This window comes from Python bivittatus, unplaced genomic scaffold, assembly GCF_059951505.1.
Source record: "Python bivittatus isolate LINGU-HERP-01145 unplaced genomic scaffold, Pbiv_v1 ctg000160_np1212, whole genome shotgun sequence".
NCBI lineage: Eukaryota > Metazoa > Chordata > Lepidosauria > Squamata > Pythonidae > Python > Python bivittatus.
Genome location: NW_028277076.1, coordinates 738044 through 763452, shown reverse-complemented (window position 1 = coordinate 763452; position 25409 = coordinate 738044). Strand labels below are relative to the sequence as shown.

At 56.2% G+C, this 25409-nt stretch overlaps 1 protein-coding gene across 4 annotated transcripts in view; it reads right to left on the bottom strand.

Annotated features, from left to right (window-relative positions):
* The window catches only part of DAB2IP (DAB2 interacting protein), an 89630-nt gene that overhangs the window by 63230 nt on the left and 991 nt on the right, over positions 1-25409 (bottom strand). The window contains exon 1 of one of the 4 annotated variants that reach the window (XM_088146817.1): positions 11655-11936. The exons of 1 other annotated variant lie outside the window; for it this stretch is intronic. In XM_088146817.1, the coding sequence (XP_088002943.1) occupies positions 11655-11775 (121 nt within the window). In that variant the 5' untranslated portion in view covers positions 11776-11936. Of the gene's footprint in view, positions 1-3584; positions 3887-10956; positions 11078-11654; positions 11937-25409 lie in introns of those variants that run through there. 2 more of the 4 variants (XM_088146826.1, XM_088146820.1) reach the window with 2 other exon arrangements.

Sequence of the window (25409 nt, the reverse complement as noted above, 5' to 3'; positions counted from 1 at the left end):
GAGTCTTCCACCCAAGCACAACGCTTCCTCTTGTGACACGGGGTAGAGGAAACACAACAGTGGAGGGCCTTGGGGGAAGAGCTTCACAATCAGGGGGGTGAGGCAACCTGGAAGGAGGGTCTGGCACAAAGGGCCGTGCATAGGGGGAGCAGGGGGGCAATCGGCCACCTTTGCCATAACCAACATGCAAACGCCACGCTACCTCTTCCTGTCTTTTTCCAAATCCATCTGAAAAGACCCCCTTTAACCCCAAAACCCGGGGTTTTCCAATAACCTGACCTCGGACCCTTCAGAGTTTTCCAGGAATAAGGAGAAATTTGGCCACTACACATTTTCATGAGAAACTCCTGAGTTCCAAATCCATGGCATGGACCAAAAAAAGTTACAGGAAAAAGTGCACGCAAAAATAGGTGTAACCAGCAATACAACACGCACTAATGGATGGCATCAGTGAAAAATGCTTGCCGAAAAGTATTATTTTAGGCAAAAATATTTTGCATATTATGGTGCATATCGAAAGAAACACCCACCCACCCACCCCACACACAGTGGCCATCAACGAGGAGGAGCTGGAATAAATGCTGGTGAATCTGGGCCTTCTGAATTCAGCTGTCCCCTGAAAAATAATTACCCCCCCACCCCGATCTTGGCCTCTGAGCAATGCCGGGAATGCAGCGGTTCACCTGAGACTTCTCCTCCCAAAACCACTCTTGGGAATCCCCCGAGGAGACAAATTCCGTGCCCGGCTCGGCATTCTCACCACGCCAGGCCCAGAACTGCGTCTCAGAAAAGAACAGACCCTGGTCTCCTCGACCCTGGGGAGGAAGCAGGGCGGGGGCTGGATGAGGGCTCCTGGCTGGACTCCCCCTCCCGGGGCAGGGATCAGAATGACCCCCCCCGGAAAGGCCCAGCTGGAATTCTGCCGGAGAATTGCACGGGGGGGGGGAGAAAGGAGGAAGAACCATCCAGCCAACGATCCTCCTCTCAAAGTGAGGACTTGGCAAAAAGGCCGGAATGGCTCCGTTTCCACTTTGCCAGCACAAAGCCCCCTGCGCCGAATCTTTAAAACATGGGGGGAATTTGGCTCACCCCTTCTACAAGTGCAATAACAACGGCTGCAGGGAGATCCTTAGGAACCCTTGCTTCCTGTGCATTCAGCCATCAGAAAAGGATTGTGTGACCTCAGTGGGGACGACAGCCCCCCTCCATCCAAGACAGTGTGCTGATGCTGCTCTGGGGGGGTTTGCCTTGGAAATCAGGGCGCTGGATAGACGCATGCAGATTTCTGCAATACTCCAAGTTGTCTGGAAGACAGTCCCTACTCTCCAGCAGCAATAAACCCAATTTCTTGTTCTGTTCTATTAGCCGTGCACCCAAGCGGCACTCTCGAGTCTCAGAAGGCATCGCTGGGAAGGGCTCCTGGCTTGGAAATTACATTTTGGCTATGCCTCTTGAAAGCAAGCAGCTTCCATCTTGCCGAGGCACACGTGTGCAGGACGGCCTGAATGGCAGAGGCAGCTTGGATGCAGGCAGAGGTTTGGAAGGGGACCTGGCTTTGCTTTCTGCCCTTGTGCCAACCTCCAAGTGGGAAGACTTTGCGTACCCCAGCAGCTGCATCTCTTAATCCCATCTCCCCAGAAGTTGAAATTTGCCAGTTTCCAAGGCTCCCGGTGTCATTATGGAGGTTTCAAGTTAATAGTGGGTCACTGAGGCATGGATGCCATACCCCACCCATGTCCTGAGCTGCCGAATCTGCCAGCGCCTGGCGCCAAGGTGTGGACAGATGAATGTGCAATATTGCTATGAAATGCCAGAGGAGGGTCTGCTTGCTTAAAGGAGGAGAGGAGACGATGGACTGCAGGGAGACCGGATCCTGCTGGAAGCCTTGCCTGGCTGATACCTCCCCCTCTGCTGATCCCCCAAATTGGGATTCACATCAGGGGTCTCGGAGGGTGACGGTGGCTGCTCCCCAGCCTGCCTCTGGGCATTTCAGAAGCCCCCCCAGGTGGAAGGGAGACCCCCCCCACCCTGCTCAATACAGCAGTGGAAGCAAGAAGCCTGCTGCCGTCCATCGCTGGGGCAGCCCCTCCAGTGCCTGAAGGACCCCCAGCCGTGCCTTCTCCTGCGCAGGCCGGACGTGCCGCTGCCTTCAGACCACCCTCAGAAAACCTGGCTCCTCCAGACCCCTCCCATCCTGGGTGCCCACGGTGGGCACCCTCCTGCCCATCCAAGCACCCTTCTTAGACTGTGGCATGGAGCAATTCCTTTTCCCGCTCTCTCTGTGCTTGCAAGGGCTGGCCATAATCACAGGCTAAAAAAAAGAAAGCCTGGGTGGGGGGGTAGGGGGGTGGAACAGGTCTTACAAAGAAGAGCTTAAAATGAAAAGCCAACATGATCATCAAACGATCCTACTGCAAACCTGGTTTTAAAAGTATGCACACCTGGGGGGGTGCCACTGCCCTTCCACATCTGGAAAAGCCACCGGCGGTGAAGCCACCCGATTAATGATCATAATTAGCCTTTTCAAGCACCACTTTGGTTTCCCAGGGCAGGTACGGCATGCTCGAAAAGGCTCATTTCCTGCACCTTAATGACAGGACTCAGTCCACCTTGGCAGCCCAAGGACGTGCCTATGACAGCATAAAGCCTTTTGATAAAAAGGTTAGAATTTGTTGGGCAGGGTAGTTTTACAGCAGCTGCACTGTGAACCTCCATGTCCAGAGGCAGTCTACCTCTGGTTCCAAGCCACTGCAAAGGGGTGTGTGTGTGTGTGTGTGTGTGATGGCCTCTGAGCGTGAGCCGGCAAAGACCAAAAACACGCAGCCCCCACCCCTAACCCTGACCCTTCCTTTCCCTCCTGCCAGGCACCGTTACTTGGGGGGGATTTCACAAAGCGGCATTTTTGAGTGGTATTTCCCTCCCAGCCGCCCAGCCAACCCCAAGGAATGGAAGCCTTTTCATTTGGGGAACGCTCGCTATCTCCCTTCGCGGATTACCAACATCTTTAACTTAGTATCTTTTTGCTGAAGAGCCGGGCAACATTTTGCAAACTCCGCTAAAGAGCGCAAAACAAACAAAAAAAGGAAACGAAAAAGGAAAAAATCCAGAAAGACCAAACAAACCGAAACAGAAACATAGTCGCACGAAAAGCAGAAAGTAACGTTTCAGAAAGAGGACGCCGAAATGTCTGTGGGCTTCCCTGGGGACCCTCCTGGATTCTTGCTTAGGTGGGAGTCTGACGGGGGCTGTGCTCGAGGGGGTAAACGGAGCTGTCCCCGTGGCAGACGGGCTCTTGATGGGCAAAGCGGCAAGGGCCTGGCCTCAAGGGGGAAGAGTTGGGCGCCCTCCTAATTCCGCCTCGAAGCAGCTTCTGACCTGCACCTCCAACGGGTTCCCCTCCCCAGCCCCCGAGATGGTCCGGAGCATCACCTGCCGTGGAGGCAGCCGAACACGGTTATCTGTCCCTACAGGCCCCAGAGAAGCCGACGGAGGCCTTGGCCGGCCCACGCCAGCCCGGCGGGGAGGGGACCCCTGCCTCTGCAAAGTTCGCCCTGCTCCTAAGGTGCCCCTGGAGGATGACTCACCGAAGGCGAAGCGGAGCCTGTCAGAAACCCACATGCCATGACGGGCTGGGCGGCTTCGAAGAGAGCCTCGTGGCGGGAGAGGGTGACCGCACTGGGTGATGGAACGGGGTTCTGGGCCAAGCGGAGGGTGGCAGAGGACGGGCAGCCGCGGGAGATCCAGGGGCTGGAAGGAAAGGCCCAGCCCCGGGGCTTCCTGGAGCAAGTCCACCAGCTGTCGGCTCAGGGGAGCTCAGAGGAGGCGAGGAAGGCCAGAAGACACACAGGCACCCCGATTCTCCTCCAAAGCTGCCTGGCCAATGAAAAATGGTCTCCCCGTCATCTGATGCCTCCCTTCCGGGCAATCCATTGGCAGAAGGATTCTGACACCCTTGGATCTCTTTGCAAGGGGCGGTGTTTCCGCAGAGCCAGGTGGAACTGGATTTACCTGTCCTGCCTTGGCCACACCCCCACCTCACCAAAGGAACTGCATCACCTCAAATGAGTTCAGGTGGTTCCCTCTGAAGTGTCATCTGTGCAGCTTTGGGCTCCAAACCAAAACAGCCACAGGAAAGGGGAGGTTTTTACTTTTGCACAGGTTCTTTGGAAAGAATTTGTCCTCGGCACATTTACAGTCCCTGGAAGCAGAGCTATTGTGCAAGGGAAAAGGGGCCGGTAGGAAAAAAATGTCATCCCATTTCCCCTTCCTGGGCGGAGAACTGCCTGGAAGTTCACAGACCTCGGCGGCATCTTCTTTATACTGACAATTATCAAGGCAAGGATCTTTATTGCAAATTGCTCTGTGGCCAAATATAGTTACTGTCAATTCACTGGAAGCCTTCCATGGAAAAATCTGAACGGGGAGCTGGAGGGAGGGGCACAGTACACCCTTTCCCACAGATTTTACAGATTTTGATCACCCAAAAAGGGCAGGGTCTCATCTTTGTCAACTCCGCATTCTTTTACTCTGTTTTCTGGTCAGTTTGCACTTCTTCAAAGTCCATATGGGCATCTCTAAGCATTCGTGGCCCCATTTCTCACTGCGTGCATGCTTTTGGTGTGTGCTTTCCTACCTACACGCATCTTCCAATCGACAGGACTCGTCTACGTGCATTTCCACTAAAACACCTCTTACAGATTTTGATTGAGCAAACTGCACTTGGAAAGCGCAGAAAAGTGATAAACAACAACAGTCTAAGCTCTGCTTCTGGTTTGGAAGGTAAAATGCAAATCAATCTCTCTCCCAGCTCTCGCTGAAGTCAAGTTCAGACATGAGAGCAATCCTGCGAGCCACACCTGGGCAGGTTTTGTTTACATTCTCGGAATCACAATGAAATCCGGCACCATTTACATTTCCTAAAAGATGACCTCCTTTCTCCTCCTCTCCTCTGTCAAATGGTCCCGCTAGGATCAGCGCTCCCAGGACATTCACCCACCCATTCCCACTCTCCCTCACACCGTTTCCTGCTTCTTGGAATGCAGATCGCTGAGCCGAGCGCTCCAGATTCCAGAGGAAATGAGGTCTCTGTCTCACCAGAGGGCACCAGCACCTCTTTTCCAACTCACGCAAGAAAGCAGACGGGCACCTGCTCTGGACTGGCACAGGGTGGAGATCAGAGGGGCCTGGATTCTCCCTCTGCCTCCCCAGAACAAAATTTCGTCTTAAAACTCCAACACTTTCTCTGATTTTCCACTCAGGAAGGAACCTCCAGAACGGCCTCGGATTGTGGGTCTCCCTGAAGCTGAAAGCTCTGCCTGAAAACTGCAAGGGCCGATGAGGACGCAGGAAGGAAGGGCCGTGCCAAGGCCAGTCCACCAGGAGTGCCCTCTTCTCCTAGCGAGTGGATCCCAGACCGCGGGAGGCAGGCAGAGCAGTTCAGGCAAGCAAACAGCGTTCTCCCTGTCCACTGGCACATTCCAAAAGCAGGGGGACGGGGAATACCTGTACAGAATAGATCCCCTTCTCTTCCACTCCTCCACAACCATAGCACAGGATCTCTGAATCTAACCAGCCAAGCTTCTAGTTCTGTGGAAGGCCTGAGAATGAATAAGCATGGGGCAGGAGCCAGAGGGCCTGTCCCTCCAGGAGGTGGACAGGAGACATTTCGCAAACGCAGGAACTCTTACCCCTCGCGTGACTGACCTTCGCCGCTTTTCGATCTCAGGGGAAGCCAAGCCGTTTGCCCACTGAGACCCAGACAGCCTGCTCTCCTCCTGGAGAGAAAAGTCAACCTTTTCTACCCCCAGAGCGGAGCAACCTGCTCCCCCGGGGACAAGACCCCAAGCCAAGGTGGGCTGGGATCTCAGCAGCTGAAGCCCGACACAGCTCCTGCTTTCAGCACTGGTCTCCTGGGGTCTGCCCGGCTGGCCGTGCCTCTTCCGCCCAGCTAGCTGCCACCATCTGCAACGTTTTATTCCTTCCCAACCTCAAAGTCAGGTCTTTTGGCCTACTGCGCAGATGAATCTGAGCCAAGACCATGCCAATGACCTAATTCATCTTGCTAATGAAGTACTGTGACTCGAACATCTGTTTTCTCCCCTGCAGTTGGGAGGGGAATTATTAAAAAATGATCAAATCTCTCAGCACGTCACGCTTCCCCCTCCACCTGCCACATGACAAGCGGACCCAGGCGGTCGCTGGCTTTGACAGCAAAGTCCAGGTTGGCTCCCCAGACAGCTGGAAAGTTTCTGGTTGGGCTCCCCCGCCGGAAAGGAGAAAGGCCACTGGTGAGCTTCAGTTATCTGCTGGGGTGGGAATCCTACTTGTCCACCCGCCTTCCCCGGTGCAGCACAGCCAGACTCCAGGCAAATTCTAGGCCAAGAGACACCGCGGCACCGCTTGACCTGGAAGTGTGACTCCTGGGCCCTGGAGACTGGCAAGGCTGCTGGCAAAGGGAAACCAGGGCCGCCCTGCTTCAGATGGCAGGGAACGCAGGGCCCGAAGCGGGTGGGCAAAGTCCTCGTTTTGGGGGCTGCGGTCTGCCTGAGAGGAGGGTCCACGGTCTGGGTTGGGGGAGAGGCTCTTGTACACGTGCCCTGGCAAGAGAGGTACAACTCCCAGACAGGGCGGCAGGGATGCTCAGCTAGAAAGGGTGGTCAATGAAGGAAGTCCAAGGAGATGCAAAAGCTGCCCGACAAGCAGAAAACATGCCCCCCTGTTCAGCTGGAAGGCCCAGGAAGGGGGCGCGCTGTGTGCTTCAGGCCCACGCCGGCCTGTTCAGCAAGGGGTCTCATTTCCAGCCCCCCAGAGCCGCATGGCGCGGAGGAGAGGCAGCCGGTGACCATTTCATCAGCCGGGGCCTGAGGTCAGTTTTTATCTCCCCCCGAAAGATACTTCAATGCCGCTTTCGATTTCACCTGAGAGAGGCTAAAGAAAGGAAGAGAAAGATGCCAACACCAGCGCTGAAAGTGGGCAGCCGGCAATGGCAGATTTGCTCACCCAGGCCCTCTCTGACCGAGATAAATAACATCCATATTTTATTGGCAGGATTTAATAAATAAGTCATTTTGGTAAGAAAAGAGATTCTGTGTTTCATCTACGGGGAGGGGGGAAGAGAGAACATCTGTTTATAGCAAAGACGCAGGGAAATAGCAGCTTTTGAGCGGGAACCGTTCCCAAACTGCTTTTTCCTTTTCCGAGAAAAAGCGCCCTCTCCCTCCATCCAGACAGATTCGAGCAGGGTGAAAAATCTCCCTGGCTTTTGGCAGCTTTGCCTCTCTTCCTATCCATGTTCCCCACGCCGGAGATTACAGTTTGCTTCATTTCCCCGAAGGTTACCGAGACGGGCACGGTGGGACGCTGGAAGGAGCACAGCAATCTGTTCCCCAGCTTGCTGGGATGGGGGCTGTTTGGCTCATTCCCCCCACCTCCCAAATTTCCTAAACGGATCCTTGGCTTTCTTGCTCCATGCGAGGAAAAGAAAACCCCAACTCCTCTGGGGAGTTGAGCAAGAGAAAAAGAGCGAAAGGGGAGGAAAATGATGCGGGGGTGTGTGTGCGTGCAATATTAACATTTCCATCTGGGACAGCAAAGGGTTTTGAGCCGGCCTGCGTAGATGCTACCGTGGCTGTGCAGCGCCAAATGAGCTCCTCCCAGGTGCAGAATTTGAAGGATGGGAGGCCAGCAAGACTGGATTACTCTGTGTTTAGCAATGTCTATGTACGGAATGGATGGATGGATGGATGGATGGATGGATGGATGGATGGATGGATGGATGAATGAATTTTCCCTTCCGGATTACTTTTAAAAGGGGCATGTTATGGGGTGGGCCTACCCCGAACACGTGTGGAAGTGGGCAAGAGTGGAAGCGTGCCATGGCTGCAGGAGCTGGGCACCTTTGGCCTGGAGAAGAGAAAGGTGACCATGACCATCAGCTCGATGAAGGGCAGATGGGGGCAGGCAGGAGCCAATTGCAGGAAAGTGGATTTTAGCCAACCGCTCACACTTCCGAAGTTTGAGAGCTCTTTGCCAGTGGCACCGGTTGCCCCAGGAGGCGGTGGGCTCCCCTCGGCCGGAAGTAGGGCGACCGCTGCCAAGAAACGGCTGTGTTTTCCAAGGCCGCTTGTGACTTGGCGCGTCCAAACGGACTTTAGAAGAGCTCGAGCCGAGAGGAGCTCTTCCCTGGAACTGGGGCCCCCACCCTGCCTGCCCCTTGGCGTCCTGCCAGGTCCCTCGGAAGGCCTCCTCCCCAGGCCGCCTCGGAGAGCTGAATGGTTCCTCTGAGACCATCGGCTCCGAGTGCCGGAGGTGGCAAAGGTAGAAACCGGGTGAACTCCCAAACTCTTCACTCTGTTGCCATGGATACTGTTTAATCATCAGAGATGAATGCTACGGGTTGCTATGGCAACCCAAAGGCCCTGGAAGCATCCCAACCCGACGGGATGGTGAGGAGGCAGGTCCCAGTGGCAGTGGGTGGGTCTCCATGCTTCGGGGCAAGGTGGGCGGCTGGATGGCCCCTACAGCAGAGGACAGCGGCCGGCCCAGTTTTAGCACAGCCTCTCCTTTTGGCTCCCAAAGAGAGCAGAGTGCCAAGAACGCTTCTTTTCTTTTCCGTCCTTTTCTAAGAGCAACCCTGACTAAATCAACATGCCCCAGACCTTCTAATCTGCGGCGACCTTGCTTCCAGTTCTCTGGGGTCAGGCCAAGGGAGAAGGAGGGAGGGGTCCTCCCATGGAAGCCACAAGCCTCTCCCGGCCCTCGTGCCCCCTGCGCCCCCCGAGCCAGAGGTTCCCGTTACAGCATTATTTAAACACAGGAGGCCAGTCCAGAAGCCCTGGCCACCCCTGATCTTGCTCCTCGTTTCTTCCCGGGGAGGCCTGGCGGGAGGAGTTGCAGGCATTCTGACAAGCCACGACCGGGGCTCCCTCCCCTCGCCTGGCGCTCACAAACACCAACTGCCTGAAGCAACTCCGTGCCCTTTCCGGAGAAGCTGGAGCGCAAGCCCCGGCCTCAGCCTCCTTGCGGCAGGACGAGCCTGTCCAGACAAAACAGCCTTATCTGCAGAAGCTTTCATTCGCCAGGAGAGCCAGAAGCCAAACTCCCAAAGAACAGCAGCGACTCGAGGAAAGACTTGCAGGGGAAACAGACCCACCACAGAGCTGACAAACACACCCTGCCCAATATTTGCAGAGAAGGAAAAGCTGCATTATTCTGGTGCCCCTCCTCCTCCTGGCATTTTGGAAAGTGCTGCGGGCAACGGAGGACGACGGGGGAAGCAGACCTGCGCAACCCACTGCCCACCGGTGGTTGCTCACTGAGTCCAGCTCGGGAAGACGCCAGGAGAGAGCGGGCACTGAGGCTGGGCTTCACTGGCTGGATCCAGCCTCTCAAAGGGGGACTCCCGCCCTGGGAAGCCTTTCCTCCAACTGGCCTTCTCCAAATGTGCAGACTAGAGCCCCCAGGGTGCTCAGCTAGGCTAGGCTGGCTGGGAAATCCTGGGAGTTGACATCCACATGTGCGGAGATGCCCCGGTTGGAGAGGCTGCCAGATTCATGAGCGCGCAGGGCAGAGAGGATGGCAGAAGAGAGGCCAAGGCGTCCATGCCCCACGACCCAAACGCAGCCTGCCCCCTGGGAGCTAGCCAATGCCACGTCTCTGATCTCTGCACAGTGGCAGCTTTCCTGCTGCTGTTATGAAACTGACCGGGCTTCCGTTCGGTCCCCGTCCAGCCCCCCGAGATGGCTGGGATTCTTCCCTTCGGTGAGAAAGGAGCCCTTTCTTCCCTCCCTCACCAACTCACCCCAGGGATGATTCAGAGGGAGCTGGGAAAGAGGAGCCGCTGGGGGTGCACCTCCTTTCTCCCCTGCTCGTGCCCTTGACGGCATAAACTGGCAGATCTACAAGCAGCTTCCAGGATGTGGGCACGCCTGGGAGACTGCACTGCGCTTAGCTTACAGGCATGCTCTTTCGGTGCACAGTGCTCTCCTGCTCTCACATACAGGCTGCATTTACTGAACAGGTGTACCCCGGTTTGGAATTAACTCACTGTCTGGGTTCGAACCATACAGGTAACTTTGAACAGTCGCTAAACGAATGGTTGTAAGTCAAGGACTATCTGAACAGCAAATCTTAAACTAACCTGTCTGGTTTGGTTCACATAATAGGCCAATCCCCCCTCCCAAGGGTAAAACTTCTGAGTTTAACACATTCTCAGGATGAACCATATTGTGATATCTATACAGCTCTTAGACGGATGGGTAAAATACAGATGGACACAGAAGGCTGCCCAGTGGCCGTCTAAATGGTCAAGCCCTGCTCGGGAGGCCAGAAGTCATCAGTCCAACCCCAGCACCTCCAGGAAGGGCCAGATGGACAGAGGGTCTGGGTGGCAAAAGACCGCAACTCAGTGGCGGCTCTCCAGCTCTGCAGAAGGTCTGGAGTCCGGCGTCTCCATCAGGAGATGTGAGCGTGGCAGCCCTGCCTGAGCCACACGGAAGGGTGATCGAAAGAAATGCACTTGCGGAAACTAAAGTTAAAAAGAAAAAGAAAAGAAATGGGGCCAAGCTGAAACAGAAAACTCGCTCGGGTTTTGCCTGCCTTCACGTGTGCGCCGGCTGGGATGATGAGCGCTCGGGGTCCTGGAAGGAAAGGCGCAGAAGCAGGCTTATTTTTAACACTGCAACTGGGTCAGCTGCTGCCTGGAGTGGAATGAGTGAAGGGGGCAGGGAGGGGGGAGGGCAGAGAGGACCACGCCGCTCACTTGGAAAAGCCTCTGCCGTGGCCATCGCGGGCCCCTCGCCAGCCACGCCCCCAGCAGCGAAGCAGGAGGAGGAAAAGTAAACCGGGACTCTCTCCTGCCCTTGGACTGAGACAGGTGCAAAAAGCATCGCCCTTTCGTGCCCCGAGTCCGAATCCTCCCGCGCCCACCAAGCTCAGTCCCCGGCTGGTCCGACTTACCGGGTCGCCGCCTCCAACCGGCCAGGCCCGGAGCAGCGCCTCCCTCACCGAGGCATTCCGGGTCATCGCGCGCCGCCCTCGCCCCCTCCTCAAATATGCCGGAAAGCAAGGCCTGGCCCCCGGCCCCAAGCCGGGGAGAGCTTTCCCGCTGGCGAGCAGAACTCTGCCCGGGGCCCAGAGGAGGCTGCCCGGTTACGTGGTGGCCGAGAGCGCGCCAGGCGCCAACTGAGGGAATTCGGCACCGAGGGAAGCTCTCGAGGGCCGCCTCCCGAGCAGCGCGTTGCAGCGTCCCCTTTAACCACAGGCTTAAGAGCTCTTGTCATCCGGAATAACGATGATCTGCCCAGAGCTGAGCTCTGCGTAAGGACGAACCTGGTTCACCCACAACACTTGGTCACTTCCAGCATCTTTAGTGTCGTCCAGCCCGCAGGACAGCACAACCGTCCTCGGCAGGACCAGCTTCCTCTGGATGCCCTGAAGAGGCCTTCAGCCCCCGGCCCCCCAGAACCCGATTTTCCCCAAAGGCTCCGGGGCCAAAGGAGCCAGATCTCCCGCGGCTCCTTTGCTTCTCTCCTTCCTGACTCCTGAGTCCCCCGGGCTTACTTTCCAAGGAAAAGCAATAATCAGCACTTCTAACTCCAGTCTGACTGACTTCAGTCCCCCCGCAAAAAAAACACCCGGGAGAAAAAGGTAATTACCCCTGTTGAAGGGCCTGCTGCGACTCCGTGAGCGGCTCCGTTGCCTCTGAAGCCGCGACCTCCGGAGCAGGCGGTAGTAGTACGAGGGTCTCCCGCCACTTTTCCGGCCATTCATCGACATCTCCCCTCCCGCGTCCCCACTTTCTCCGCTAGCAGCACAAGGTGGCCAAAGCAGGGCAAGCCCCGGGGAAGGGGGCCCTGAAGCAACAGGAGCGATCCGGGGGTTCCCGAAAGGCGAACATCAGCCCAGCCACGAGGGAGCTCCGGAGGAGAATCAGCCCGCGGTTCCTTCCCCTCCTCTCCTCTCCTCTCCCCTTCCCTTCCCACCCCCTTGAAAGATAAGCTTCTGAGGAACCGGGAAAAGGAAGGAAGCTTGGAAAAGCGTGCAAGTTGGGGCGGGAGGAAGCCCCGGGCTGGATTCTGGCTGCTGCAGAAGGACGCTGGGGAAGAGAGCCTCCGGACGCCCAGTTGCCCGCTGCCCGCCCTCACCTCGCCTCGCCTCCCTTCTTCCAGGGGCCCTCTGCCCCTTCTGCTTGGCCCTCCCTTGCCAGGAAGCAGCTCCACCAGAAAACACCAGCCTTGCCCTTGGCCGCCCTCAAAGCGCCCTCCGAGCAAACCCTCGGCTTTCAGAGGCCCCCCACCCCGTTCTTGCAGGGGGCAAACAGGGCCTTTGGCCCAGCCAACCCGAATGCTCCTGCTGGACCCAGTGTGCCCGGCTGCCTTTCGACATTCGTCAGGAAAGAGGCCTGCAGCTGGAGGCCGGCTGGTCCCTTTTATTCCCAAGTCGCTTTTTCACAGAACGTGGTGCGCATGGGACAGAAACAAAGCAGGTGATGACCAAGGGGCGGGGATGGAGGCTGGCACAGCAAAAGGGGAACAAGACCTTTGCTGGACCAGGCTGGTCAAAATGAAGCCCCACGGAGGCCGGCTAGGTGCCTCAAGGAGCCCGTGGGAGGGACACAACGGCAGCAGCCTTTCTTCTATTCTTCGTACCGAAAAGCTGCTGCCGCTTTAAGGTAGGCTGCTCCTGAGCATGGAGGTTCTACTCCCAGCTCCTGCGGGAAGAGCTGCCTGTGCTGGTGTCAGCCCTCTGGTATCTCCTGAGAGCCCTCCCCCGGGGGGCGGGGGGGCAGGCAGGAAACCCCTCTGCCGCTGCTCAGGCGCTGGCGTCTCCAAATAATCCATGCCAGGTTTTGAGCTGCGCTGAAAGAATCCCAGGAAACTTTCTTCAGGCCGGAGAGCTCCTCCGCGCATGGCGTGCGGGTCAAGGCAAGCCATCCAGTGGGCAGCTGGGTCACAGGGACTCCCTGGCCCTCTGGCCCCCAGCCGGCCGAAGAGGAGGCTGAGCGGGGAGGGAGCGGCTGCCCCAGGGCCAGCCGAGAGGCCGCACCCAGCTGCTTGCGCCAAAGTCAGGAAGGGCGTGAAGGGCGGCTCTCAGGGCCCCCCACACCCCTTCGAGGAACCTCAGCCTCATCTTTGGCTTCCCCCGTGCCTATTTTTCAGAAGCCTAACATCATTTTCATCCCACAAAGTGCAGCGGTGGCTAATCTGAAGAACTGTCCAAACCCTCTGAAAGCACCAGGCTGTAACGTCCCCAGCACCACCAGTGGCACACCGGGGGGGGGGCTCGCTCTGTTTGGGGGGAGCTGCCCCCCATACCATGAAGCCCACTGCCCAGCCCCCAGAGCCTCTGGGGTGTGGAGGTCGGGGGAGGCATTCCTAGCAGCAGCTCTAAAAACCTTCTGAAAAAGATCACTGTGAAAACCTGTCTCCTTCTGGGAGCATCCCCCCACGCCACCTCGGAGGTACCCCAACCCTGCTTCTTCATGGCAGAAAGACTTGAGGGAATCACACGGTCTCGCCCCAGCACAGGCTCCCCACGGCCGCTTGGGACAGCAGTCCCCACGTTTTTGAAAAAGGAGGCGTGGAGGGCCACGTGCCCTTCCAGGGCGGCTGCTCTCCAACCTTCTGAATCTGCTCCGAGGCCCCGTCAGCCCCAAGAAGCAGCACCAAAAGCCAAGTGAATTCCAGCGTGGAGACCTGCAAAGTGGGGCGGAAGCCGGAGGAACCGTCCGTTGAGCCAGGCGGGGAAGGAGGGAGGCACCCGATGTCTGGCGCAGAGGCAATATTCTCTCCAGACCCTGAAGCCTTGGGCTGCCAGCCCTCCCGGCGGCTCCCTGCGTGGGAGGCCGAAGACGCGGCCAGGCAGACCTTTGGCCGGATCCTCTCTGCTGCAACTCTCGCCCACTGACCGACCAACTCTCAGAGGCCGATAAGGCAGAGCAATTCAGCGCAATCCAGACACCGTGGCTGTGAATGCCAGACACCTGGGGCAGGGGGTGTTTTTCCATCTGAAAAGATGGCCAGAATCCCCTCCCTCCTTGCAGCAAGCACAATTTTGTTCCCCCCTCCATCTGTTTTGGAGCCAGGAAGCCCCTTCTCCTGCTCATCTCATCCCCCCAGCCCTACCCCAGCCGGCAAACATAACACCTCATGGGGCCCGAGATCTGCTTGGTGCAGCAAAGGGGGGAGGCCAGAGGGGGCTGCCCTCTCAGTCCACAAGCGAAGGCGGCCAAGAGGGAAAACCCGAGACCGATGGCCCTGATGCCTTCAGAAGCTCTTTGCATTCCCCCCGGCGCGCGAGGAAGAGCGGAACGCGGCCCTGTGTGCCCCCGAGCCCGGCTCTCTGCAGCTGCCTGGGGGTCCCACCCCCCACCTCTTGGTCTTCTTCTTTTGCCCCCCCCCCCCATGAGGCTGGAGCTCCTTTCCAAACGCAAAACCCTGCTCTGAACATTGGAAACAGCATCTGGTACGAATCTCAAGCGTGAACATCTCTTTCCCCATCTCAAAGACCACCACACAACGGGCCTGCCCCCACTACCCCCCCATTTTGATCTGGCCTCCCATAAAAGGAAAAAAGTCATCTGGGAGGAATTAGGGTTCTGGCAGGGGCTGGGCTGCTCCGGTATGAAAGGAAACGCTTTATGATGGCAAGGTGGCCCAGACGGAGGAGAGAATCCGGATCCTCTGTTTCCCATCTGGAGGGGGGGGCTCAATCCTTCTTGTGGGATAACCTCCCCAAGTGAAAGCAGATGTCCCCATTTACTGAGGGACACCCCCCCCCCCATTTTCCAGATTCTTGAAAAGAAGCCCTTTAAATACTTTACAGGCCCACAAATACACTCACAGGATTTCAGTCCCCTCCACAAATGGGCTCCTTGAGGGCCTCCCTCAGCATCCTCCCCATGTCAGCCTTCAGGCCCCCCTTGGCACGCCCAGCTTGCTCTTTTGCACACCGGGGTTCTGGGGCTTCTTTCGAGCTCTTTGGCCAAGGCAGCGGTTGGGTTTGCACAGAGTCCCACAGGGCGAGGTATTCAACTGCTCGATGCACAACCTCCGTGGGCTGGAGCATTCACGTCCAGGAGATCTGCAACTGCCTGCCCAGCATGCTCCTGGCATGCTCCTCACTGAGGACACGGACCTTGCAACAGCTCCCCCTGGTTCAGAGGCAGCTGATCAGCAAGAGGAGGCCAGCCATGGAGGGGCCAGCAGGGCTCCCCACTCCAAATACTGGCAAAGTCGAGGTACCCAGAGAAGGGCCCTCTGGCAGGAAGTTGTAAACACAATCTATTCCATCTCGGCTGTCCCTTGGCAGGGCAGGAGGGGAAGAAAGAGTCGCCCTAACCAGGAAAAACTTCTCCCAAGTCCCCTGGATCCAGACGGCCTGTGCCTCTGCTGCCCTCTGGGGGAACAGCTGCGCATCACCAGTCTGGGAGCGAGAGAGACGAAAGGGGGATCGTTTGTGAAGCAGGGAAGCCTGCAAGGGCGTCTCTTGCGAGATGCCAGGGCGACGGGACTCTCAAGGCTCCTGCTGGAGGGCCCTTGCTGCAGGAAGGGCTGCTGCTGGACCTGGGTTCAACTTTTGACATCTTCAGCTCTGGCTGGGAAAAACAACTCTGCTGGAAGCTCTGGGGAGACTCTGCTCCCTGATGGGACTCGAACTCCATCGCTCCAAGGAAGGGCAACCCCCTGCACTTTGCTCAGTTCGCACCACCCCAGGCACCAAAAAGGGCAGAGGGCCTGATGAAGCTCTGGGCTTGGATCTTGCGAGCACTCCGAGCCCCATGAGGGGCCTCCAGGGCCAAGACCATAAGTGAGCGGGTGGCAGAGCAATCCCCCAGAGAGGCAAAGAGCTGGCACTGGGCACATGCTCGGGCAATCCTCTGCTCGGGGGAGTTGGCTGGGGCTCCTTCACTTTCTCTCCAAGACCCGAACAGGCAAAGCTTCTCCAGCAATGGCCACCTGGCGTGCCCGGGTGTTCACAGATATGCTCGGGCAGGAGCCAAGGGCAAAGCTCTCCATTTCAGCTTCTCTCAAGGCCTCTGTCTCGCAAGTCCGAATACAGTGCCTGCAGTCTGAGCCTGGGTTTCAGCTGAAAACGGGCGTGGATCTTTACTTGCCCATTGCCTCTCACGCACATTTGCAATGCTCCTCGTCCCTACACATGCATTTTTGTTGCATGTATTTCCGCAAGCCTGGCAAGTTGTTTTCACGAATATCTATGTTTCGGTGGGTCCCTCTGGATCAGAGAACCGCATTGCAAAACAAGGGGAAAAAATGGAGCCTTAAGGATAATTGCGTTACATTTTGCACTGTAGGTTCAGAAAGTGACAATTCGCAAAATTCTTCAGACAGGCTACTTCTGTGCTGCTAGGACATCCCGCTTCGGTGCTGTCATAATAGCTGTCAGTGACTCGTCCACCAGCAAATCTCTGAGCTTACAGAAAACCTGGCTGGGATATAAGCGTGCATCTGATTTTCTGGCTCCCGACAAACATCAACAAATGAAGAGCGCTGTGCTTTTTGGCATATCCGACATTCTGCAGCCTACGTATCCCACGTTTCTCCAAGCTCAGCATCGCTGAAAAGATGCTGTTCCCTCCTGCTCTCCGCCCCCCTTCAGGAACACGCCTGAAGATGCCCAAGAACACAATATTGCTCCAACACCTAAACAGGGAAGGAAGGCCACTTCACACCCTCGAGAGGGAGGAGAGATTCCTTCACTCCGTGGGAGAGCCTCCAACCTGCGCCTTGCATGCTACCCACAGGCATGCTTATCCAGCTATGTCCTGACCATTCACACAACTGAGAATCCCAGGCAGAACCGACTGCATCGTCACGGGGGCTTCAGACAGCCCCCCGTGGCGGGCGGGAGGCCTCTGCCCCCTTGGCAGGGAGATAAGAAGCAGGGCTGGGCTGTGCCAGAGCTGCGAGCATCGTCCCTCTGCTCTCAGGCCCTCGGCCAGCTGAAGCAAGCGGTCGGAGACCTGTGCCCGGCACCATCCCAGGGGCTACCTCCGGCCCAACCTGGTGGTGTCCCGGGCCACATTGCACCCTGTTTGCCTTGCCTCGGCCGCTGCCATCTGCTGCCCCTCTGCCTCCGGTGTGTGCCTCGCTTGCAGCCAGGTGCGGCAGAGGGGAGGCGAAGGGCTCCGAGATTATGCGGGGGGCTGCAACCGTCTCACTAATTTGGCCGGAGTTGCAGAGGGAGGATAGCAGACGGCGGGATGGGGGGGGGAGCTTCTGGCTCCAGGCCAAGAGACTACACCGTTCTGGCCCCTCGTTCAAAGGCCCTGTTTTCGGTTTGCAAAGTTTTGCTTCGAGGACTTCTTGCTTTCTGTCCATTTTGCTTCAGTTAACTTTCCTTGCACACACACCCAGCAACTTCGCCTCTTTTCCTTCCAACAGGCAACGCTCCTCTGCCCGCCTTTTCCTACGCAGAATTGCTCCGTTCCCCGGCGATCGCTGGCATCCCACCAGGCGGGGAAGGAGGAGGTCTGGCGCGAGGCGGGGTCAGCGGGGCTGCACCAAGAGGAAATGCACAGCATGCACGGAAACCCCCCACGGCCAGCTCAGCTCTACCCAGGTGTGCACAGATTTGTGCTCCGAAGACTCCAACTAGAAGCCCCACAAGTGGGTCGGGAATTCTTTCCCACCAGTCTCTCTCACACAAGGAGCTATTTCAGTGATAGACTGCCCCTGAATATGGAGGCTCCCTAGCCCTAACCTGACCGACAATGATTGCTGGATCTCTCTTCCTCCGTGGCTCAAATGCCACCAAGGAAAAAGGACAGTTTTTCCCAGGGCAACCTAGTTTGGTGGCAGAGCACTTGTTTTTCATGAAGGAAGTCCAACATCCCGTTCCCAATAATCCCAGTTAAAAGGAACTCAGCCAGCAAAGGACGGGGGAGGTGGGAGCAGACGCTGGCAAAGACTGATTTCAGAAAAGATGCCCCCATCCCTCCAGAAGTCTTTAATGACAGGCCAAAATTTAACAGGCAAAATGGAGCATGGGAGAAATAATGGCCATCGCTCTCCTTTAGTATGCAGCCATTTCATTCTCGCCTTCCTCATCAGCCCCAGGTTGGCGGGTCGGGGGTCTGAGGAAATATCAGCCCCTTCCTCCGCTCTGATGCTTGGCCGGGTTTTTGAAAGTGGGGAGCAAAGCTCTGGGTGGATGAATAAATCGCCCTCGTGCCCACTCCACGTTGTTCCCGATTAATCTCCGCGCTGGAATTGGTCCCGTGAATTTCCAAGTGTTTAATAAACAGCACAAACTTCAGGCAATTAATTAAGGGAATTAAAATTCAGGAAAAGATGCTGCTCCGTGGCTCTATAAAGTTTAACAAGGTCATGCTCCGCAGTTAGCAGAGGCCTCCCGGTCCCCAGAAGGGGAGCCTGTTTGGACGGCCGTCCAGACGGGCACCAGCAGCCCCCACCCCGACGTCCGAACGCCACGTCACCTTCCCTGGGGCTGTCCTTCTCCCCAAAGCCACAGCAAGGCGAGAGACCCCAAGGCGAGAGAGAGGTGCACCCGATCCACGGGAGGAGGAACAGGAAGAGGAAGACGCAAAGCGATGCCTACAACTCTTGAAGTCCGATCTTCATGTGACTGAATGGCTTCTAGGCCAGCGCCTGCCTTTCCAGAGTCCTCACCCAAGCGCCCTTCTGAGGAGCCCACAGGCAGGTTTCTGGAGGTAGACTGCCTCTGAACGGAGAGGTTCCACAGAGAAGGACAACATTTCCCATCCCTACTTTGGAACAGGAGTAGAACTGGAGGAGCAAAGTGGGCTGGCCGGCTGATGGGTGGGGGAGAGACATAAGGGTGGGTGGGCATTAGCAGTTGCACACCGAGATTTGTCCCAGCAGGCTTATGTGCAAGCCGCCTGTCGGAGGGCCCGCGTTTCCCCCCAAGTCTTTGGGCCGCCATTGGCCAAACACCAATAAACTTGTTTTACACAGTGAATAAGCAATTCTGGCAGGCGATAAATCGCGGAAGTAATGTTACACACGGGTTTTTTTTTACTGTCTGCAGAGTCACACTTTACTGCGCCAGCATTTGTGCAAAACAAGCCCAGCTTTCATTGCTAATAAAACATGGCATTAATTATGCGGCAGAAAAACATGGGAATATCTTGAAATGGCAACCAGCCAGCCCCCCCTTCTCCATTCACAGATTTCTTTGTCTTAACAGCGATGGAGTGAGAAATGCTTTCAGGATGTAGCCAATATCTGAAATACTGTTCCATTCCTTGAAAGGAAGGGGGGGGGGAAAGGAACTGGGGTATTATTTGCAGATGCAGTAAATGTTCTGAATAGAGTGCAGGACTATAAATATGAAACTTGGATCTGTTTTTTTTTTAAAGTGGTTTAAAACTCGAAGCTGTTTCCCCCTTAGTTTAACTGCGCACGCGAGGCCTGATCCTGATTTGATTCTGAATGAAGCGAGGGAACCGTGCGCCCGAGTGACCCAACGGGCACAATTGCGTCACGGAGGTCAGTTCCAACGGGGAGCGTAGAAAAACACGGCTTTAAAAGTGCCAGGTTTTGTACGGTTCGTTGAATGTCACCTAGGAGGTGCAGCTTTGACTCGGCAGGAAGCAACAGGGCTACCTGCCGAAACGGGGGACGATGCAGATTTAGCCATTCAGCTCAGATGTACATCTGCAGATAACAATGGCGGTAGGCCGCTGAAGCATCCAGGTCAGCCGGTGATGCTATGCAGACCTCCCCAAAAATTCAAGAGAATTTACACCAAGGTAAGGGTTTAAGGGATGTTGACCAACTCAGGGACACAGAGACGCCTCCAGAGGGAAGGGCTGGAAATTCGACCCCTCTTACTTTTCGGACAGGCCTAGAAGAACCCTCTTTTGCTATCCCTCTAGCATTAAGGGAGACCCTGACCCAGCGGGGTCTCGAGTGCTTGCTGTGCTTTGCATCAAATTTCCACCACTAAGGGTGTGTCCCAGATGATCCAAAGATCCCATTAGGCTCCTTCCAAGCAGTTCCAAAATGCAGCCATCGGCTACTGCGAGGTAGACTGCTCATGACACCGAGGCTCATCTGATTGAGTTTTTGGTGGGTCAGTTTAAGCCTCGTTAATCTGTCAAGCACTGGGGACTTTGTCAAGTTCTGTGCATTTATTTATTATTGTTTGTATGGTGTAGCTTTATCCGTCACTTCACTTCTGAGCGGCTGACTTTTGTATTTCAGGCACAACGGACTGAGACGGGTTATTGTTCTTAATTGGGCTTTTCAGCATTGTGATCCAAAGGGGCTATCCTGTGTTTTCTTCTGCTGAGGGTTTTTTTTTGCTGAGCACAGCGTTCCTAAGTGCTTATGCCCTCTCTCAGCCTCCTCTTGCTGTGCCCGCTAACGCTACTTGGCCCCGGGAAAGGCCCTTCCCTCTCTGTGTTTCTCTGAGCCGTCCACCAGCCAAAGACGTGGGAAAGGTGTCCAAAAAGTCAGCCGCCCCGCCTCGTCCTCGCCCCGGTCCTGCCTCCTGGCGAAATGGCTCCAAAACGTGCCATACCAAATGCCCATTTTGTAACAGGGTGTTTTCAAGAGGCGGGCAGGAGAGGGCGCATACATTGAAGAATCAACAGATGCACACCGATATGCCAAACTCGTTAAGAATAATTAACAGCCTTGCACTGGAGGGGGAAAAAGTGAAAACAAAACCGTAGCAGTGGCAGCATGCAAAGGAAGGCTTCAGTCTCCGGGACCCCGTTGCTGGAAGAGGCAAACCAGAGACTTCCTCCAGCAGGCGCTCCCCCGAGGGTGGCGGGAGGCATCTTTCTTCAGGGTCTTCCTTAGAGGAGTTTGCTTTGGGGTCAGTCCCACTTCTACTCAGTCAGCTGACCTTCATAAGCTGGGTGTCCAAACATAGCCAGAGGTTAGCCAAACTAAACAGGCCAGGCCCGAAGGGCACCCTGCCCAGCACCCGCCTGCCGCAGGACTCAGCCGGAAGCCCTTGCAGGGCCAAACAGGTTGAGCCACGTCCGGTGGCTTCTCCACAAGCTGAATGTGGCAGTTGCAGAGACCACCACCACCCCCAGGCCAAAACAACAGGCACCTTCTGCCAGAGGAATGCCCCCTTCTGTTGGTACAGCTGCGGGAAATGTTGCTTGCAGGGCAAAACCTGGAGCTTATGGAAGGAGGGAGGAACAGTTCCTCCCCTTTGCCACATAGAACAGCGCAGCTTAAGATGCCACCCAGTCCAAACTGGTTAGTACTCCAGCATCATTTTGCTTGTCCTGGGAAGGACGCTGCTGCACCCACACTGTGCTGGCTGGCTGCCTTAAAGCCAATTGGGAGTGGAGGCATTTCCTTCGCTCCAAATGAGCTTTTTTGGTTTGTTTGTTTTGGAAAGGCCAAGGAAAAAGTGGGGGAAGGGAAGAGCCTCTTTTCGTTTTATTCAAGATGTCAACAGGTTGAGCAACGTCCCCTCCTCACACGCACGTCTGGGGGTTCAGTCCAGCAAGAGCCATTCTGCAGCCCTTTCGTTCGCCCTCAGACCAGCCTCGGAGGTCACCGCTCAGGACTTGGAGCAGGACGGAGAATCCAGGCGGGGTTTGGCCGGGGAGGGGGGCGCATTCCTTGCGGCTCAGATAGCCACACGTTTGCTCAGAAGGGAAAGGTAAATGCAGCTGAGGCACTGCTAAGGCAGGGTTAGGTTGGCGGGGGGAGAAGCAAAGGTTTCCACAGCTGACCCCCTGCGTCTGGGGCTGATGAAGAGGGATCCTCTAAGGTCCCACCTGCGGTGCAGAAAGAGTCAAAGGTCAAGCCCGGACATCTTCCACAACAGCGACGTACAGAACTCCCTGCTCCCTTTAGAGGGTTTTTAAACGGGACAAAACGAAAGTCTGGAGAAAGACGGAAAAAGAGCCCTTAGAATTTGCTCTCTAGCCCCAATTTTAAAACCCTTTCCTCCTTGGGAAGGTGAGAATTGAAGTGAAGAGGAAAGAGGGAGCCCAGGGAGAGGAGGAGGAATGAGATGTGTGCCGTGCAACGTGTGCGTCGGTCGCCCACTCCTTCTGCTGGCTCTTCTGAAATCCGGGGGGGGGGCGCTCCGTGCTGCAGAATCTTCATTAAGAGCTTTTGTGTGCAAGAGGATTTCTGTGTGCGCACGCATGTATCCGCGGACCCTCAGCCGCCTTCCTTCACAGCTGCAAATTTCTTTTCACACAACGTGGCTGCCCGCAGCTGAGTTTTAATTCAGGGCTCACGCTGCGCGCTTGCCATCAAACAAACCAGGGAGGGGGGCTGCGAGAGGAGGGAGGGAAGGAAGCCTCCCCATGTCGTGCCAGGCTGGAGACAAGCAGAGGCAGGGGGCTTCTTAGGGGCAGGTCCAGCCAGGAGGAGGTGACCTTCTCACTTGCCCCAGGAAATCCCAGTATTTAGAACTAGTATTACGAACGCCTTCCGGGGGGCCGGCACCCAGAATCGTTGCTTTGGAGGCTTCTGAGGGAAGTTGACCCCCATTTCTGTACACAGGGTCTCACGGCCTCTCTCCGAAAAGCCTTTGACTGGCCAGCCAATCTGTGGGCATGGAAGGGCCTAAGGGGTGTGGGGACAGGACGCCGGGAGCAAGAGGAGGAAGGAAGAGCTTGCAGCCGAGCGGGAAGGCCCTGGAGCCCCCTGTGCTCTTGGCGTGGGACTCCGCTGGGCAGATGGCCCAGAATTAACTCCAGACCAAAGGGCCTCCTCAAGCGCACCTTGCCCATCCTTAAAAATAGCTTGGTGCCGGCCCTGTGCCAAGTTTCGGGACTCGACCCAATTTCTCCTGGGTGCCAGGGGCAGCTTCCACCTGGCTCAAAATCCTTCCCAGCCCAACGCTGCTCAGCTACTTGGAAAGCTCTTGGCCTAGCCTATAAATAAGACCCTTGGAATGCTGACCCTCTTGGAGGGAGGCCCCCTGATTTCACCCCAGTTAGGGGCTTTTATGGCTGACCGTGTTATGCGCAGCCAACTCCTCTGCTGGTTCTTACAGTTCCCTGTCTTGCGCAAATCCAGAAAACGGGGGAATTCGGCAACCCAGTTAACGAGGCAAGCACAAGTCCAGCCTGTTGGCTTCAGCATCATTCCTGCTGCAAGTTTCTGGGCGCAGATGAATTTGCCCAAAATAGAACGCTGGAAGACCACGTAAAGCTGGACACGTGAAAGAGCTATTTCTTCCCAGCCTTCTGGTTCGCAGTGGAGACGTGACGGTTCCTGCCTTGCTGCGAGACCCGGCTTCCCATCCCGAGCCCCTGCCAATCTCCCACACTCCCCAAGCAGGCCCGCCGTTTGCCAGCGCCCGCCACCCGAGACCTCCCCCTCTGGCAGGAGCGTTTGAGAGCGTCCCAGGACATCGCAGACCCCTCAAGCCGTGGCCTTTTTGCAGAAAGGAACAAACTAAGGGAGGCAAAAGATCCACCTCTCCCCCCGACACCATTTATAGAGGGGGGCAGCTGGCAAATCCTGCGCGTCTTTTTCCAAATTCCCGCAATCTCTGCAGGTTGTGGGTTGGAAAGAGGACTCTCTCAGCTGCTACCTGCTCATCCCAAGACCTTTCCCGTTATTGAGACTTTTTCGGTTCCCGTGATGCTGCTGCGCTATTTCAGCGCTCTTCACCCCAGGCCTGGTGGCGGTGCCGAAAAGAGGAGATTGTTCTTGGCTGCTTTTAAGCCGACACACCGCCAAGGACCGGCATTTGGGTAGGGAACAAGGCTCAAACACCAAACCTTCTGTGGTCATTCCTGGGTGCCCCACTTCAGGCCGAATTACCTACAAATCCAACTGCCTGAAAAGGCATTGCCAACACCATATTTCTCACCATGGGATGCCCCCGGCCAGGAGCGGCCTGTGGGTCAAGTGGGGAGGAAAGGAGCTTATCCTGGCCTCTCCCGCAAAGCAGCCTCAATCCTGGGAAGCAGCTATGGGGGAAACTGGGGAAAAGCAGAACCTCCAGATGGGCAGTTCATGCATTTATCCCCACGCCCAAAAAGTAAAACAGCAAGTCCGTGGGATTCCTGAGCCCCTCTGAAAGGTGCAGGAGCATTTAATTCCCCAGGCAGGTCTGCGCGGAGTTTCTGCTTCGCTCCCCAAACCGGTTCGGCCTCAGAAAACCTCCTCCCAGCAGCTCCCCTGGAGGAACAGCTTCCCGAGGGCCACCGGATCTGGAGGAATGGACCGTTTCTTACAATCACTGAACATGCGGGTCAAAGGGACCTTGGAGATGGTCCAGTCTAACCCCCACTGAGGGCAGAATCTACCACTTCAACACCCGGGACAGGCGGCCCCCAGACTCCATTTAAGCCCCTCCAGCCAAGGAGGGTCCACCACCTCCCGAGGCTGGAGGCTGTCTGTTCCATCGCTGAACAACAAACCATTCGGACGTTTTTCCTGGTGTCCAGCCGAAATCTACTTCCTTGTAATTTAAACTCGAGGTTTCTGGTCCTGCCTACAAAGACAGCCCTGCCCACCTTCTACGTGATGCCTTTAGATGCTGGAAGACAGGAGCCACCTCTCTCCTCCTGCAGGCTGAGCACGCCAAGGCCTCCAACTACTCCTCATTTCCATGGCAATTAGTCGCCTCATCTAATGAAGTCTGCAGTTCAAGGGCAGTCTACCTCAGAGGGGGAAATGCCAGGGATGAGGCCGTCCAGGCTGTTGTTGCCCGCTGAACTGAGAGGTTCCTCTTCCCTTTGCTCCTTCACCCACAGCCAACAAACAGAAATTTCATTCCCGCAAGGCCAGGACCAAACGCTCACACCCGGCACATCCTTCTGGACAACGAAACTGCATTTCCTTTCAGCGCTCTGGTTACCCTTCTCGAACACCACACGTGGTGCCCCCCTGCCAACTGGCCATCCTGGCTGCAAACCGGCACAGCTCTGCCACCCTCACCACGGCTGTGGCACAGCCCCCCCAGCTGCGGTCCGTGGGGAGGCGTTTCTCAGGCAAAGGAGCCCCCTGCCCAAATGCCTGTCTTACAAGATCCATTGGATCCATTTCCTGAAAACTCAGTATTTTTCATTAAAGTGTGACAAAGGTTGCAGAGGGAAAACCACCGCAAACAAAACAGCCCTCCCTGCGGGCAAATTATTCACTGGAAATGGGCCTTCCACCACCAACACGCCCATCAGGGAAGGCTAATATCCTGGAGGGTCCCGAGCAGCAATCTGCAGCCGTCGGGGCCACTGCCGGCTTGGGCTGGGAGGGACCGAAATATGAGACGCGCCAAAGAATCTGTAGCCAGTCCACGTCACGTGCATTTAAATAATATGCCCAAATGCCTGCCTCATTTTGCATTTGCTGTAAAAAATGCAAGAAAATCCATTTTTGTCTGTGTTTCCGTAAAGTACGCAGCATTCCCAGCCTCGTTCCCCAGTGTACAGGCTTCCGAGCGAGGGTTAGGGGAAGAGCAATTTG